General features: G+C 35.2%; 1 protein-coding gene and 1 pseudogene across 3 annotated transcripts; both read left to right on the top strand.

Annotated features, from left to right (window-relative positions):
* Nucleotides 1-963: 963 nt before the first annotated feature.
* On the top strand, nucleotides 964-3,534 carry LOC125810324 (uncharacterized). 3 transcript variants are annotated; one of them, XM_049489831.1, is made up of 8 exons: nucleotides 964-1,097; nucleotides 1,183-1,300; nucleotides 1,385-1,428; nucleotides 1,514-1,624; nucleotides 1,700-1,792; nucleotides 1,881-1,987; nucleotides 2,104-2,267; nucleotides 3,075-3,534. In XM_049489831.1, the coding sequence occupies exons 1-7, from the start codon at nucleotides 1,009-1,011 to the stop codon at nucleotides 2,241-2,243; spliced, it is 702 nt and encodes a 233-aa protein (XP_049345788.1). In that variant the 5' UTR covers nucleotides 964-1,008; the 3' UTR covers nucleotides 2,244-2,267; nucleotides 3,075-3,534. The 3 variants fall into 3 exon arrangements, with proteins under 3 accessions (XP_049345788.1, XP_049345797.1, XP_049345792.1); XM_049489840.1 differs by lacking the exon at nucleotides 1,514-1,624 and having other exon boundaries at nucleotides 1,001-1,097; XM_049489835.1 differs by lacking the exon at nucleotides 2,104-2,267 and having other exon boundaries at nucleotides 1,001-1,097.
* Nucleotides 3,535-9,242: 5,708 nt separating this feature from the next.
* LOC125810338 (MADS-box transcription factor PHERES 2-like) lies at nucleotides 9,243-9,899 on the top strand (annotated as a pseudogene).
* The last annotated feature ends 7,801 nt before the right edge of the window (nucleotides 9,900-17,700 follow it).

Below are 17,700 nucleotides of genomic sequence, written 5' to 3'. Positions count from 1 at the left end.
CAAAAGATAAATCAAATCCAAACTTAAGAACAAACAAATCTAAAAAAAAGTAGAAAAACCTAGGAGATTTAAGTTTAAAAAATAAAAGAGAGGAAGAAGATGAAGTGAGGATGCAGTTCGGAGACGGCAACTGTAGTTTAGGATTTTGGTTTATTCATTTTTTTAATTATAATTATTTTGGGCCCCAAAACCACATGTCGTCTTTTAATAGTTATTTTGCCATGTCATGGCGAGCGCATAACATACTCTTTACATTTTTTTTGGTAATTATCAAAATGAGTCTAATAGGAACAATTTTGTATAGTAAAACGTGTTCAATAGGTATAAGGTCTAATTAGATTGTCTAAGTGAAATATGAAGACAATTTTAAAGGGTTGTGGATGACTTAAATCTAATACTACCTCTGAGGTACACTATACCCTCTTTAGATTCCACTATGTAGACTACATTGATATGTTGTTGATTTCATATAGATTTATCCTTAATAATTGAAATATAGAAATAATTTCACATTCTTCTTCACTGTTATCAGATTCAACAATTCAAAGAAAGAGAAATATACAATTAGTAAAGCACCCAATTCAAGGGTTCAATCAAAAGATGAATACTTTTTTCTAAGTCGTAGTCCCTTTTAACCTATTTTTAATTGGGCTTGGGTACCAAATCAACCTTTGTGAGCTTCCTTCCAGTTCTACTGCTTCTTCTCTGTCCAATAGCTCGTTTCATATTCTACTTTCATATCATATGCAGTTCCTTCAATCGAACTAGTCTTAATAAGACATTGTAATTTTTTACCAACGGTATTTGGTGAACACCCTCCCCAAATCCCTAGTTACGGATATACATCATAGGGGTGTAAATGTTTGAATTTAAAATACAAGAGGTCTATTCGTAATTGAGTCATAATACATGGGTGTTTAGTAATAATTAAGTTTTTTTTTTGGGGCTTTTCCATAACTTGTCTTGTAAACCTAAAAGGGAACTTGATTAAGCTTTGTTTTTTTTCCGATGATGGAGAAATTCTTACCGGTTGGACGATTTGATGATTTTCGCTGCAGTGGTGACTCAATTCTCCTCCTTTCTGGCCCTCCCTCATCGTAAGTTAATTTTGCCAATTTTTTTGAATTTTTTTTCATGGAAGTTCAAAATTGTTCAATGATTGATTGATTGATTGATTGCAAGAGGGAAGACCTCTTTAGTTTTCCAATTCGCAATTAACTCTGCAACTGCTACCGCCGGTAATGTTGTCTTCATTTGCAACCGTCGGAAGTTGGAGAGTAAACCCCCTTATTTAGCTCAGGTAAGTTTTGCCGATTATTTCTTCGTAATTTTAGCTTAAAAATAATAATTTCCAGAAAAAAATGTGTGATGAGATGATTTTCAGGGAATTGATGCGTCTTCTGATATTATTAACCGTATTCAGATGAAGTAAGTATGTATTTATACTGATAATTTGACAAAAAATTGTCATTGGGTATTGTTTTGAATGTGACGATGTAAGTTAATGATATAGGTATGTAGACGACGAAGAAGGAATTAAGAAATACTTTGCTGCATTCCATATGCATGATCCTGCTCCAGTTTCAGTAATTATTGATGATTTTGCTGATTTTTTTGATCAAGGGTACTTACTTCATTTCTAGTTAATCTCGAAACCAATATGTGTCGGTATCGTTTTTATGTCTGAATCTTTTTTCAGAAACTGTCAAGAGAGATACAATAATACTCGAGGAAGGGATTTGGCGATGGTTCGGGTATTAGCCTTATGTCGTAATGCTATTTTATGTGCTAAGTGAGTGAGCAAACGTCCCTTGAGTATTAGTAATTTGATGCACTTTTGTTAGTGCTGGTTTTGTAATCAGCATATCTTCGTTAATTAGTGAAAAGGGGTCATGTCAGCTTCTACTTTCCGATACTCATAATGGTGACTCCCCAAGGTTGTTATACCTTTATAAGAGATGGGTCTCCTCTATCTACATAATCAAAGGTAACTTGTTACTCTTCTTGTTGATTTTTTAGCTAATGCTTGTGTTTTATTTGTTGGAGTTGCTTTCTCTTCACCGTAGTTTTACTGTCTTTGAAATATATGATTCTTCATGGAAGAGGATGGCTTCGGATCATATCTTATTAGGAGTTTGGGTGTTGCTAAATATGCGACAACTAAACTTGCAAAATACTCCATAGCTCTTCAGTATTTGGTTTATGAAGGTATTACAGAAGATGGAGAGCAGTCAGATGAATGAGTGTTTCTCTCATAGAGGGATTCGGTATGTCCATCTTCAAATTTTCATCATGTTAGCTCTTATATTAACATCTCTGGAGATACAAAGATGATTATATTTCGTTGAGTTTTATATGCTGAGCAGTGTCTATTCAGAAAAAGCTAAAGCCGTCTTTATTCATTTATGATAATATTACTAGTGTCAGCCAAATATATTTTGACAAGTTCACTGAAATTTGGTGAATGTCAAAGAGGATTTGAGCAATTTTGGAGGGGGGATTAACACTCATGTTGAAATTCTGTAACTTGTATGTGCCTTAGAACAATGGTAGTTTAAATATCAAGGGTCACTTGTAGATTTTCTTTTTATCGTTAGTTCTGCTGGTTAGGGATTCAGTGAATGTTCATCCATTGTCTGCTCGTAAATGATTGGTAGGTAGGCAGTGTCATTCAAATACAATGGCATATACTGTTCAATGGGAGAAAAGAGAAGACCAAATGACCAACTTTAGATGATTATAAAAATTGAATTTACAGGTTGCTATGTAGTATACTCACTCTGAAAATAGACTGTACATTCAAATGAAAGATCCATTAAAAAAAAAAGAACTAGAAAAAATTGTGGGCTATCCCTTGTTTTTATCCCCTAAAAACTTCAACTTTACAACATGCATCTATTTGATGGAATTAGGATTGTATGTCTTAGCTCATTGTAATCAACATACTCCCTGTCTACCCTGATGTAGTTCTGTTGCTTCTTGGTGATGTTTTGAGTTTGACACACATAAGAAACCCGAACACGAACATAAGATACATTTCAACTTCACAAACATCTACTCCTATTGTATCACAGGCTTTGGCTGGAAAGATACTGAGCACAAGTAGCACATAATATTGCTGGAAAAAGAAACCCGAAGTAGATGAAGAGCTGCCCTATGAAGTGATGGAACTATTAGCCAGCTCTTTGAGCTTCATATGTTACTGTAGCTACTCTGTTATGTGAACGCGGGGAAGTTCTTTGGGTAGAAATGGAGCTTGGGTGGTTTGAGAAAGGGTCTTGAATGGTATTATTAGCAAGAATACACTCACTGTAAATCCGGTAGTAGATTATGGGGAGCCACAATCTAAAGGGAACCAGGGTCATTGCTCCTGAGCCCTAGCCAAGAAACAGATATTGGAGGAATAAGAGAAAAAATATGTCCAATACTTTTTTGTTAGTCTTTACATATCCAAAATTCTACTACGACTGGAAATGAATATTTTTCTTTCTATCGAAATAAAGAATTGTTGAAAAGGAAGAAGTTGATTAAAAAGTTGATCTAGATTAGTGTTTATATAGTTCATAAGTTGCTTTCTGCACATTAGTAATTCAACTCTGTTTCCCATTTCCATTATTAGATATTTCAACAAAAGATGAGTTAAATTAAGCCTAATCATAAAAATAAGAAGGGCAACAAAGTTTTCATTCCAAGATAACACAACACACAACAGTAACGTTACCAAAATCACACAGCAGATGTACAAGCACACCAGCTGGAAACAAAAAAAGTAAAAAGGGAAGAAACAAACACCTACATACTCCAACTTTGCAAAACCTCTAGTCTTGTGGAGGAACTAATTTCGGTTTACTCAGCTATCCACACTTTATTTAACTGTTGAATTGATAACCTATTCATCTTCGCCTCATTGTTGTTGGGTTCTTTTTTGAAGGCGCAATAAACGTGTAAAGCTTCATCATGATCTAGATTATAGTACAACAGTCCGCCTTTGGTCCCCTCTTACTTGGAACAAATGTTGCACTTGATCTCTGATTCTTAAAGGGGAATTCAAAGAAGAGCTCGTACGAGACATTGTCCACCCGTGTCAAGGTCTTGGGAGCTCCAGCACACTGGTGATTCATAATAAATATGCATGGGGTGCAATAATAGGCCATGCCACGAGAAGTTTGGATATTGCCATAGCAGCCTGGACATCTGAGTTCCTCATTTAACAAATTTAAGCAGCAAGTTAGCTTGAGAGGGTTTTGGGGATGAGACATATGTTGAATAATGGATGGAACTGAGAAGCAAATCTTGTCGATACAGTAATTGCAACTACTGCAAAAGTACCCTGTCAAATAACCAATGTCGCACAAGCTGCAGGCTTGGGGCTTGACGAGTTATATTCCTTGAGAGCATGGCGATGAGAGAAATGTGTCACGTCCCCACACGGTTGACCTGCAAGTGTATTAAGGAGTTCAGCACCAAAACAGACATTTTTTGAACCCTAAACACCAAAATGGACAGTTCGCCTATTTATGGGCGTAATATAGCTACCATCTAATTTTAACACCGTCATCCTCGTTAACTCCAAATCCATCCAAAATAATACTACACAAACTTTAAAGGTAGTTCGCCCTCAAATGAGTGAACTACAATTCTTTTTATTAACTTCTCACGTGAATCTATCTCTTTCTTTCTCATGTGAAGCTATATCTCTTTCTTCACATAGTCACTACTAAAGGCCGAAAATGTTCTTGTGAAAAATGGAGAAATTACCATATACCATGTTCGCATGTCATAAAATTTTGTTATGCATGGCATTCAACCAAAGAGCTATGTCAGTAAGTACTACATTTCAAAGAATTACAAGCAGACTTACAACAACATATTTTTTCCATTAGGCGATGAGTCATATTGGCCACCTTCTCCATTCAATTTAATTGCAAATAACTTAATATTTGAGAAATTCTGGAGTCAACAATACTAGGTGTCGTAGAAATGAAATGGACATTGCTCTAGGTCGCATGGCACAACAATGTAGTTTATGCAAGGAAACTGGTCAGAAGAGAATCGTTGTCCCCGTCGACCTCAGTATTTTTTTTAACTACTGTTGTAAGCAAATAAATAGTAAAATTTATTTTATGAAAAAAATTCTCAAGTTCTTTTATACTTTTATTATTGAAAAAACTCATGATTTTATGAACCAAAAAGACTTCACAATACACTTAAAATTGAGAGAGAAATATAGATTAATGTGATGAGTTGATAAAAAGAATTGTAGTTCGCCCATTTATGAGAGAACTACCTTTAAAGTTTGTGTAGCATTATTTTGGATGGATTTGGAGTTAACGGGGATGACGGTGTTAAAAAATGGTAGTTTTATGGGCGAATTATCAGTTTTGGTGTGTGTTTAGAGAGTGTCCCTTTGGTGTTTAGGGTTCAAAAAGTGTGTGTTTTGGTGTCGAACTCTGTATTAGGAGGAATTGTTGCCAGAGTTTGCAGCCAGTTTTGAACTTTACCCATGGAATGATTCTCCATTCCGTATTCTGATACAACAGCACAATTGAAGTGACAGAGGTAATCATGCTCATGGTTGTAAAATAGCCAGCATCCAGAAGTGGGAACAACTCTAGCAACAAACTGAGCAGAAGAGAATAGCAGTCTCACTGGTGTTAAGGAATGAAATGAACAGATGAAGCGGATATTTCACTATTTTGGTGCAAGGTTATGGGTATAGAAACACATTCAACATGAAAGATTGAAATTGCAGGGCTCGCGGCCATTGTATGACTGGAACAGATAATGAACAGAATCATCATGTCCACAAGCAGCACAGTGAAACTTGTTATTTTGGAGCTAATTTGAAGTTTTGATGATTTAACAAACTTCGAGATCTAACAAGGGACCTGGTCATGCTGATAGGGGAAATGATGAAAGGGAGAAGAAGGTTGAATATTAGTTTGTCATCATCAAAAAGGGGGAGATTGTTGTTTTAAGTTATATATGAAGTTTTGATGATTAAACGAACTTTGGACCTGATCCAGACGAAACTGGAAGTGTCTGTATAGGAAATATAACTGTTCAAAAGCCTGCAACTCTGCAATATTTGTTGTGGTTGGTGCGTGTCTCCTACCATACAACAGACCCTCAACCAATAGAATTGCTTTGTCTGTTTGTGCCTATCTTATAATATGTTCATTCTCCATTGAAAAACTAAGCCTTTTGAAATCAGAAATTTTACAAGCAGAGGCCATTCTCTCAAGGAAGTCTTTCTCGAAGAACAACAAGGGACTTGATAGAGTTTTCATTGTTCGTAGTTGTTGTTAGAGCCAGTGCTTCATCTTGTAAGATCTATTCCTAATCTATAAAGGAATTAGATCCTTTGAAGTTCTTGTTGAGCTTTCTGATTCTAAGCTAGAGTTAGCTATGTCGGGTTATTGAAGTTTATATTAACTAGAGTTAGTTGGTGTAGTGGGCAACATAGTTGTTGCTTAGTGCAATAGAGTTGCTGCTTGTTTATTCTCTAATCCTTGAGATCTAAGTTGGTGGCTAGAGTTAGCCTTGTTGAGCTCTTGAAGTCTAGATCGACTAGAGTTAGTTGGTTTAGTGGGAAATAGAGTTATTGCTTGGTTGTTGCTGGTAGTAGAGTTGCTACAGTAAGGGAGAAGGGATTAAGAGTTTAATTCCTAGGTTACAAGAGTCTGTCTTTGCTCCTTTTTATAATTAAATAGAGTTGGGTTGAAAATCCTGTGAGGACAGGTCGTGGTTTTCTCCTCCCTTGAGCAAGGGGGTTTCCACGTAAAACTCTTGTCTGTTTTACTTTCTGCATCATAAATATGTCAAGGAACCTGGTTCATTGACTTTTAGTGGACGCATACATTCAATCAAAATTGTTCTTGGTTTGTGGCTTTAAAGGGGCGGAGAGTAAGAGTATGGTCAGAGCCCTGATCAAAATCATGGCAAATTTCTCTGGGGAAATTACAACATACATCATGAAGGTAATAATCACAATGTTGATTGCAGGCATAACCTCGACCCGAGATGACGATATTGCAAAAGTTGCATTTGATTCCTTCATTCCCTCGCTATCTGAGGCATCAGGAAAAGCAGCTCGTAGTATTTGACTCATTCGCAGTGACTGCTCTTTTATGCAGATATTGGGCTTAGTTTCCTTGTCAACGAAATCATTCATTTTTTCTCTGTTTCTCTAGGAAATTCTCAATAGATTTGTCGCAGCTACTCTGCTCTCTATTTACTTGAGCTGAAGGTCTTTCGGAAACAAACTCTTACCTCCATGAGGTAATGATAAGGTCCGCACACAGTTATCCCCCTCCTCCCAGACCCACTTAGTGAGATTTCATTGGACATGTTGTTGTTGTATTTTCTAAACTGAAAAGTAAAAGTGAATATCTATTGATAGTATAGTAAACAAGTAAAAGCAGAAGAATTATAAGATAAGATCAACACAAAACGCCAATCACGGAAAAGATTATTCATAAATGGACACCCTCCAGTATGTATATACATTTTGGATCAATATCAACTATGTATATACATTTTGGATCATTATCAAAGACCTTTCTCATGTTTGACCTTGTTTAACTAACCTTCTTTATAGTTTCAGATATTACGTTTGCCTTCCCTTTTTTGGTGACAAAATTTTAAATTTATTTATTATTGATATATAAAGTTATAATCGACTAATTCGCACTTTCTAATGTATTTTTTAGTTTGATTAAATTTATAAATAAGGATATTGTAAGCCAAAGTTAATTCCTAAATGAATTGAAATCGGCCTCTTGAAAAAAATTAATAGCCTTCACTAATGTACTCACAATTTTTTTTTAACTTTAGCATTATCACCTTCCATTTGTTCCTCAAAAATACAATGAAGATTATCTAAAGCTTAATAGAGATAAGATTCTCAATTATTTTCACATTTTTAAGATGTAAATGTTAAATAGAAAATGGTATTATAAGACAAATTGGAATGACATCACTTTAATGACATGGCTATTGAGCTAGCTAGAGAGTAACTATTGGAGATTTGATCTCATTAGGTTCTGTTCCTATTTAACTCACAGTCAATATAAGCTCAAAGCTTCCTTGTTAACATCTGGAATTACTTTGTAGTGACTCCCTAAAAATTCTTTTTTAGAAAGATTTTGGAGTTATTTAGGTTTGCTTGCTGAGTACCATTGTTGTTTGGTACTCACTCCCTTGCTTCTACATTTGTGTAGGTTACGAGCACGAACCACCTTGATTATTCCCTTGTTACCTTCCTCTGAGGCTTACTTGAGTAGTTTGTGAGGTAGAATGCTTGTCATTTCGGCAGACATCAATTACTCTTTCGTTATATTTTTGTTCTATTCTAAACACAAAGATATTCAAGTTTGTATTTATGTTGAATCCAATGTAATACTTTTCCGCAATGTTCATGTTATATTAGTCTCTTATTCTGTTTTACTTCCACATTTACTTCTTTTGTTGGGTTTCAGGCTGATCTGTCTTGGTGAGATAAGACAGGTGTCCTCACGCTCGATTTTGAGTCGTGACAATTTATCCATCAAAATATTATAGGGAAAATGCACAAGTACCCCCCAGCCTATGCTCAAAATCCTTGAGACACACCTAACCTTTACTAAGGTCCTATTACCCCCCTGAACTTATTTTATATATAATTTTCTACCTCTTTTCGGCCTACGTGGCACTATCTTGTGGGTCCTGCGTGTGTTGACAAAATTTTCAAGGATAGTGCCACGTAGGCCGAAAAGGGGTAGAAAATTAATTAAAAAATAAGTTCGGGAAGGTAATAGGACCTTAGTAAAAGTTAGGTGTGTCTCAGGGATTTGGGGCATAGGCTGGGGGGTATACTTATGCATTTTCCCAATATTGAACTATGATTTAAAAGTGTTTACTAAGGATATACTAACATCTTTATAAAACATATTTTCAATATAATTACCCAATGTGCCCGTGTGACAAGTTAATTATTGTGCTTTCTATTACCAAAATTAATTATGAAATATACATGTCAAAATTTTAGCAATTTTCAACTTTTTAAGAAAAAAGTAAAACAGTTTCCTTGAAAGCAAATTACACAAATCAATTTATTTAAAATTTGGACCCCAGCTTAAGAATTTTCTTGATTTGACTACATTGACGATTCTTGTTTGACATCTACAAAAGCCACACACCTCTTCAAGTTTTATATATATATTCTACTCCAAAGTAAAGTATTTTTTGTTTGAGTATCAAATATGGCTACAAAAAGGCTTAGGGATACTAGGAACTATTGTGAAAATGTGTGAAACTCCATCCTAGATAGAAGAGCACCAAGTTTGTTCAAGAAAGCAGAAGAGCTTACTATTTTGTGTGATGTAGAAGTCGTCATAATTATTTTTACGCCAATGAATAGCCAACCCATTGCTTGAAAATCTACAAGTCTGGCTCAGGATGTCTTAACAAGGTATTTAAGTTCTATGGAGTACGAAAGGCTTAAAAAATTGGTCAAACATGAAACCTATCTTTTGAGGAAAGCGGATAAGAAAGAAGAACAAATTAGCAAATTAGAGAAAATTAATGAAAAGGAGATGAAACTCCTCCTCAACAAACTAGTGGAGGGAAAACATATTAATGAACTTGATGCAAGACAAATGAAAAGCTTGTTAAAAGTGTTCGCTGCAGAAACGGCTAAAATAAACAAAAGGAAGATACAATTGAATCAACCTCTAAAGCCTCCATCCAACAATGAAAATGTTGCCCTATCGGCAAGTCCGATGGAATATTTATTGCATGACGGGTATTTTATATAGACTATGGCTGCAATAGGGTATGGAAGCGGTGCAGAGCCTGCATCAACAGAAGGCAATGACACCAATGCTGAAGATGATGGATATTCTAAGGACCTTGATTAAGAATATAACAATAATGTTGTTCTATCATTGTTTTTTCATGTTGCCCTTTTCATAGTGTGCGACTTAATTTGTTGCATTTTTATACATTTCGTGTTTCATACTTTTTATTTCAATTATTTATGAACGTTATTCTATTTTATTGGAAAAATGAACTAATGTTGTTCTATCAACAAGTTATTTGCGTCAAACTTTTGGACTAAGTTAATCTTTATTTATAGTCGTATATATTTTATTTCTATTTACCAACTTATGATATTTGATGCAAAAGGTATTTTGTGTGCATGTGAAAATTAAGGAATTTCTACCCTACATATAGTAGTCTATTCAAATCCATCAAAGAAAAACCTCACTCTTTATAAACTTTCTGAAATAAAATTTCTAGCCTCAACATTTATCATTTTTTTTTGGAAAAATGCATAAGTACCCCCCAGCCTATGCCTAAAATCCTGGGACCTTTACTAAGGTTCTATTACCCCCCCTCCCCCCCCCCCCCCCCCGAACTTATTTTTTAATTAATTTTCTACCCCTTTTTGGCCTATGTGGCTGAGTCTGTGACTTCACCTATGTTAGGCGCGTGGGTGCAGTTTTTAGACAACACTGACCAGTAAAAATTGGACACGTGTTAAAATAAACTTGAGAAAAACAAACATTAACTCAATTGTCTTCTTCTTTATCAGTGTTCTTCTTCTTTGGAAAAAAAACCTCCATTATCATTTGAGTTAATTGCTCCTTGCTTCGAAAAGGTAAAGTAAATTTTTAATATATTCTTTATATTTACACCATTTTATGTCGATTATTAGTTTTGATTTTAAATTTCTTTCACAATTTTTATGTTTAAATGTTAGGGTTATGACAAAATCCGAGTTGAATAAGTTGTGTATGGATGCGAATGATTCAATGATCAATGCGGAAGTGCGATGCAAGCATAGATGAAGGTGAAAGTCTTCGAAATGGTAATGAAAATCTCAACATCAATTCAAAGGAGAAGGGTGGCGATGTAAAAGAAATGGGTGATTTGAAAGAGAAGAAGATGAAAGGGATGAAAATGAAGAAAAATGATGAAGGTTGTCGTTGTTTTGGGAAATTCCTTTGTGAAGATGAAAGGGATGAAAATGAAGAAAGGGATGAAAATGAAGAAAATGTGATAGCTTTTTGAAATTTTGGGAAGTGTAAAATCTACTTTTGAACTGATAGCTTACTTTTTAGAAAGTTGAAAAAGTGGGGCCCAGTGCGTGTTGAACAAAGCTTTCAACCTATCTGATTTATATTGCCACGTAGGTCAAAAAGTGGTAAAAAATTAATTAAAAAATAAGTTCGGGGGGGGGGGGGGGTAATAGAACCTTAGTAAAGGTTAGTGTGTCTCACGGATTTTGGGCATAGGCTGGGGGGGTACTTATGCATTTTTCCTTTTTTTTGGAAGTGTTCGGATTGACATTTTGTAAGTGACTTATAATTTAAAAGCTAAATGATAAAAGTTGGGAACACCCAACTTTTGGTTATTGATCTTTTTCTGTACTTTTTCAGCCTAATTTTTTTTGTGTTTTCCAAACACTTCAATAACTAGAAAAAAAGAGGTCAAAAGTCACCTAAAATAAGCCAATTCAAATGCCCACTTAGCCAATTCTCTCTCTCTCTCTCTCTTGGCTGTCCTCTATTCTCCCTATTTTCTTCTCTTCTTCTCTGCCTTTCCTATATCCTTCTCTGTTTGCCCCTACATTTTCTCCACCACTCCATCTCTTCGAATGATTTAGTATTTTAAGTGGTTGATAAAGGTTGCCCAAATCTGAAGTTGTTACCACAGAGCTTTATTTGAGATAGTGAAAATAGCATTGAGTTAGTGGATTTGAGGTGTTTGAAAAAGGAGCTTTGACCGTGGTTTCACCCAATGAAATTTGTATGTTTGGATTTGCGGTGATGGATGGCGTTTCATAGAAAATAGGAAGTTGTTAGTGGCCTCACGGTGGAGTCGTGGTAGTTGTTCTAACCTTTGTAACAATTTCAAGCAATTGTTAGTTGCTTTTAAACTTTAAATTCCCAATTGTGGAATCACAAATCTTGTCTTTAGTGTATAATCAGTGGATACTTGACGAATATTCGATATATAATTGGCGTATCTTAATGTACAATGTATGTATTTATCATGTCATAATGACCGAAGGTTGCATCTCAGTATTGGTTTTCTCTTCTTTTCTCCCGTTAAACCTTACTCTTCTAAAGCTACAACAAACAACTGCAATTTAAAAGGTATCACTCAAGTTCACACTGTATTACCTTAAAAAATTGTCACCTTATCACCAAAGTGGTTCTAACATTTTGTATAGGTCACACCTGTGCATTCAAGACTTGACATATTTAATCAAAATTTTCATGGATTCTTAATTGGAAACTTCTTATGCAGTTAAGCCAAGCCCAATTGAGCCTTTTGGGTGTATATATCTCAGCTATACAAACATGTCCATGTATATACGTGTTCACAAAGGGGAACATGTATGTTTTTACAACATAGGGAAATTTTATTGAGGCAAGTACTAAAACTCTTAATATACAACAACAAAATACAAATGCTCTTAGCTTAGCATTAACATAGTTTTTTTCGTACCATATATCCAGTTTCCTTAGCTACAAGTGTAAGTTTTGTATGCAAAGGGAACATGTATTTAACAAATAAAATGAGAGAAAGAATAGGAAAAGCTTTAGAGAACCTTCTGGCATGTCCCGAACCTACACCCTAGACGTAGTCGGCACTCAGAATCATTGCTAGTCCCACGAAACCGTTGGCCTGACTGACTTCATAGCAGAAAATTATACATATTTGCGGAAGCCTTATAAAATGGGCATTCCAAATCAATGAAACATATATCATGCAAAAGTCTTACATAAATCTGAATATAAATAATGTTAAAAACTTTTGAATGCTCAAGAGTGAACTGGATCACTAACTTTGTCTATCTATAACCTCTACTAACTGAAGATAGGTGTCATGACAAGACCAACGACTACCTAATTATTCAACTAACAATGTCTGAAAGATTAAATAAATTGAACTAACTAAATTAGAGTCCTCTGAAAGTGAGGAGGTCTCACCGATTGCTGAAAAGTGTTACAACCCAAAGTACACCCTAGATGTGACATTACAATATAGAACCCTGAGAGGCCCTAAACAAGACACTTGACATAAGCATGACGTAAAAGAAATACAATATGAGAGAGTATAACCAATAAGTATCAACACTTAAGATGACATAAAAGATGCCAACAAAGTACATAAGAGAATATGCAGGAGGAGCGTTGAACTTCATAATATAAGCATAATATGCATCATTACTTTGAATGTACTGAATGTAGGGAAATGCATAAAACGTAAACATGATAAAATAGTGAATTTAAACATGATATGCATGACCAAGTAAAATGTGGTAAAAGCCTTTAAAGTAAAATCATAAATCATAAACAAGGTCAATGCATATTGAAAACCATATAAAAGTTTTGACAAGATTTTTGAAGAAAACATAGACCATTTGGGGATATCTACCGTTAACTCATAATAAAACCATGTGAGCTATAATATGGAATCCATTGTAACCCTCACACCGAAAAGAGAGAGTCTACTTGCCAAGGTAAGAACTTTGTAGCATTCATTATTGCTAAAGTGGATCCACGAGCTAGGTCATTTATGAGAAATTCATGAGCTTGATAGGTCATTTATGAGACAATGTTGGAAAGGAACAACGAATTGATCTCATTCATATAAAAAAACGAACGAGTCTTTTGAAGTTAAATTTTTTTGTGCACAACCTAATAGTTTAGACTGGCTATTTATACAAGGCCTAACATGTTATTGTCATGCCAGATCACAAGTCTTGATGCAATCATGCAATGCAGTCAACTCTTTAGTAATCCTCTGTTTATTAGTTCAATATCTATTAATTATATGCCACGCCAAATTAGTGCACTATGACCATTAACCACTTCCTTATTTTTTTTCATGTTGTATCTACAGAGTGATGGTTAGACTTGCTATGTTGTATGGGACAGAGTGTTTACCAATCAAGAACTTACATTTTCAAAAGATGAAAGTTGCAAAGTGAGGATGTTGAGGTGGATGTATGGCATACTAGGAGAGATAAGATTAAATTGAAGAAATCTGGGACAAGGTAGGAGTGGCCTCATGGTGGACAAGATGCGGAAAGCGAAGATGAGATGGTTTGGACATGTGAAGTGGAGAAGTGTAGATGCCCAAGTGAGGAGGCATGAGAAATCGGCAATGGTGGGCATTAGTAGAGGTAGAGACAACCTGAAGAAGTATTGGGGGAGTGATTATATAGGACATGGTGTATCTTGAGCTTACTCAGAATGTGACCTTTGATAGGAGAGTTTGGAAATCATGGGTTAGAATAGAATGTTAGTTGGTAGTTGATCGTTTTCTCGCTTTACTGCGGGATAGACTTAATGGTCATACTCAGACCTTCTTTCTTACTAGTGATATTAGCCTTATTCTTGTAGTTTCTTGTTCTTCGGCTTCAGTGATCCCTTGTGTTTTTTGTGCTTCAATTATCACATTATTTTGTTGTAATTATTGTTATTTCCTCTATATGTTGTGTACTTATCTTCATTTCACGTTGTTTCATTGTTGTTAGTGTTCTTATTTATGTTTCCCCTTTTTCAAATGTCTTATAAATGCTTTATTTAAGCTCAAGGTCTAGTGAATACAGTCTCTCTATCTTTACGATGTAGGGTAAGGTCTGGATACAGTACTCTATCCTCCCCAGATCCCACTTGTGCAATTACACTGGATATGATGTCATTGTTGTATCTTGAGTCTAATAAATTCCTAACCTTGAATGAGAAGGCAGATTAGCATGCAATAGACTAATAAATGCCAATCTAAACCACAATTCAGATATGCAGTTGTTGAAAAAAGCTAAGAGAACATCCTACCAACAACAATAGATGTGTTTCAATCCTAAACAAGTTGGAGTCCGTTGTATGAAGCCTCTAAGTCTATTATGCTTATTGATGGTAAAATTCCACAACAAGAACTATAATTCAATCCCCAAACTAGTTGGGACTATTAGACTTATTTACTAAATATAGACTTAACATTAACTTATTATTTCGTTTACCAAAACGGGCCAGGTATTAATGGTTGGTGGACAAGACCCAAGCCATATATTTATATGGATTTCATGATGGACCTGTATCATTTCATGTACTAGGTGTGGGCAGACAAAAGTGTAGGCCTGTTGGAGAACAATGAGCTTGTATTTGGGAGGCTCACTAGGTTAAGACTTTATATTAAGCCTATATATATGGCGCTAGGTCCTTACTCGTGACTTAACCTAAAATATTTCCCCATTGTTGTCCGCCGTCATAAACTAAAGGAGAGGAAAACTCACCCAAAGTTTGTCTTAGTTGTGCGTTGCTATGGCGTACATGTCCACACTCTCTTTTTGCAAATTTCATTATTTTATAGGTGTTCTTCATATATCTGATTAATATCTTGTGCTTCTCAATTAATTTAATACTTTATAGCAGAAAAAATTACATAGGTCTAGAACCATTTTAATTGATCATCACACGAATAGATTAAAATATTACTATTACTGTAAACTGGATCGCGTTTTAGATTGCATCCCAAACCCTAAAACAGAGATAGTATTGCGGCAATGATTTGTTATACTTGCACTTTGTATGCATATGTTACTTTATTAGAATGATATTCAATTTATCAAGTTTAGAGTTTATTTCGGTTTGGAATTCTTAAGTTCTTGGCAGTATTTGTATGCTATAAGGTTTCTGTCTTTTGGGCCTTTCATATTTTCGAATCGAGACCCGGCACAACTCACGTCATTCCAACAATTGGTGGGGAACACCTCGATCGCACACAGTAACTTGGAGTCCTATTACACCCAAGACAAAGTTTGTCTTCAATTGTGCGTCGCTATGGCGTAATGGTACACTCCCTTTCTGTGAATTTCATCATTTTATAGGTGTTCTTCATATATGTAATTAATATCATTGTGTTTCTCAATTAACTTAATACTTGATAGCATAAAAATATTACATAGGTCTCGAACCCTATAAATTGTTCATTAGACGAATAGATTAAAATATTACTATTACTATAAACTGGATCGCGTTTGAGATTACATCCTAAACTCTTAAACATAGATAGTATTGCGGCAACGTTCTGTTTTACTTGCAATTTGTATGCATATGTTACTTTATTAAAATGATATTCAATTAATCAAGTTCAAAGTTTATTTCAGTTTTGGAATACTTAAGTTCTTGGCAGTAATCGTATGCTACAAGGTTTTTCTCTTTTGGGACCTTCATCTTTCTGAATTGAGACCCAGCTGAAGAAACCTTACCCCCTATACAAGAAACCAGATTCTTGTTAGTTTGCCTTAATAAAGAAGCAACACAAAAACAGAGATTTTACCGTGGAAACTTTCCTCCCTCAAGGAAGGGAAAAACCACACCACAACTTTATTACCTTCAAAAACAATTTAAGATTGCAACTCAATAAACAAGGAATTAACTCTAGTACCTTTACTCTCTATTGATTAACTATAATCGAAGACTCTTCTCTCTAAGAAGTCAAACCTACATCTTGTTACAATTCTCTTGAAACTCTCTCACACAATCAGAACACTAATTCCTAAGCAATGCTTCTTAGACGAACAATAAAACTACCCTTTAGAAAGAAAACCTAACTCTAGTTCTTCATTCTTCTCACCTTTTTAATCTCTTTGAATCACTCTGCCTTTGCTGAAGATTCTCTCACTTTGTAATTGCCAAAGCCGATTTTTCCTTCTTTGAATTCGACCTTTTATAGATGTGGATTCAACCTTGGTCAACTTCTACGAGGAAAGAAATTAGTTTTTTCCTAGAAAAATATCATTTTCCTTATGGGACTTGTTTATCTCCTTCCCTTTCCGCATAGGATTCATCTGCCTTTTATTCTTCTCCTTATTTGACTAGGATTGTTGTTTTAAATATATTTCCTATGCTCTTTTTATTTTATGTCTAGTACATGCTTGTGAACCTGGTTCATATTGTCATCATTAAAAGCTATTGGAAAGTTTTGGAAGGAATCATCAATTTCCCCCTTTTTGATAATGAAAAATATACTCTTTTCTGCACTAGTTTCAACAAAACACAATCTTCCCCCTTTTGACATATCAAAAAGGAAGGTAAAGTACAAAAACAACATAGGAACATGACAAACTTAGAGCCTTAAGGGCAACACTCAGCCATGACAAACTAGTAAATGAACAAGATCTAAGGATATTAGTCATCCAAACAAGATGCAAAGATAACAATCATGCAGGGATAAAGAGCTAATCAAAACATGATACACGATGTTTTAAGCTTAGTAGGAGCTCCACCACAACATCCAAAAATACAAAACAGAAGAAGCAACAAGATTGTCTCAAAATAAGCAAAAAGGACGGTCTGGTATAAGGGTTTCAGACGAGAAAGGATGAAAGGTGTGAGATGAAGCCAAGAGCCGCAACACACGATCCACTCGAGCATTATTGTTATGTCGTTGCTGTAGCAACTGGTCCTTCAATCTAGTTAGTTCCCCTGCGACTCAGCCAGGTTAGTGCGAAAAGTCTCAATTTCATCAAGGAGGGCAGCATTTTGTTCCTAGAAACATGACGATCATTGAGAAGGATGTCAACTGGGCCTGGGCCAGTAGGCCTGGGAGCAGTAGCAGGAACCTGGTAGTTATTATCAAGTAGTTTACAGTCAGAAAGAGACCAGGTTTAGGATCAACCACTTGTGCCAGGTATTT

This window comes from Solanum verrucosum, unplaced genomic scaffold, assembly GCF_900185275.1.
Source record: "Solanum verrucosum unplaced genomic scaffold, falcon-dt-bn FXZP01000276.1, whole genome shotgun sequence".
NCBI lineage: Eukaryota > Viridiplantae > Streptophyta > Magnoliopsida > Solanales > Solanaceae > Solanum > Solanum verrucosum.
The sequence above is the reverse complement of the archived record's forward strand: the minus strand, read 5'-3'. Positions and strand labels throughout refer to the sequence as shown.

What these genes read in the sequence shown, in the direction of transcription:
- LOC125810324 (XM_049489831.1), top strand. Translation starts at nt 1,009, where the DNA reads ATGATGGAGAAATTCTTACCGGTTGGACGATTTGATGATTTTCGCTGC. An exon ending in GCTGATTTTTTTGATCAAGG is followed by an intron (nt 1,625 to 1,699) that starts GTACTTACTTCA and finishes ATCTTTTTTCAG; the next exon opens with AAACTGTCAAGAGAGATACA. An exon ending in CTCTATCTACATAATCAAAG is followed by an intron (nt 1,988 to 2,103) that starts GTAACTTGTTAC and finishes TCTTCATGGAAG; the next exon opens with AGGATGGCTTCGGATCATAT.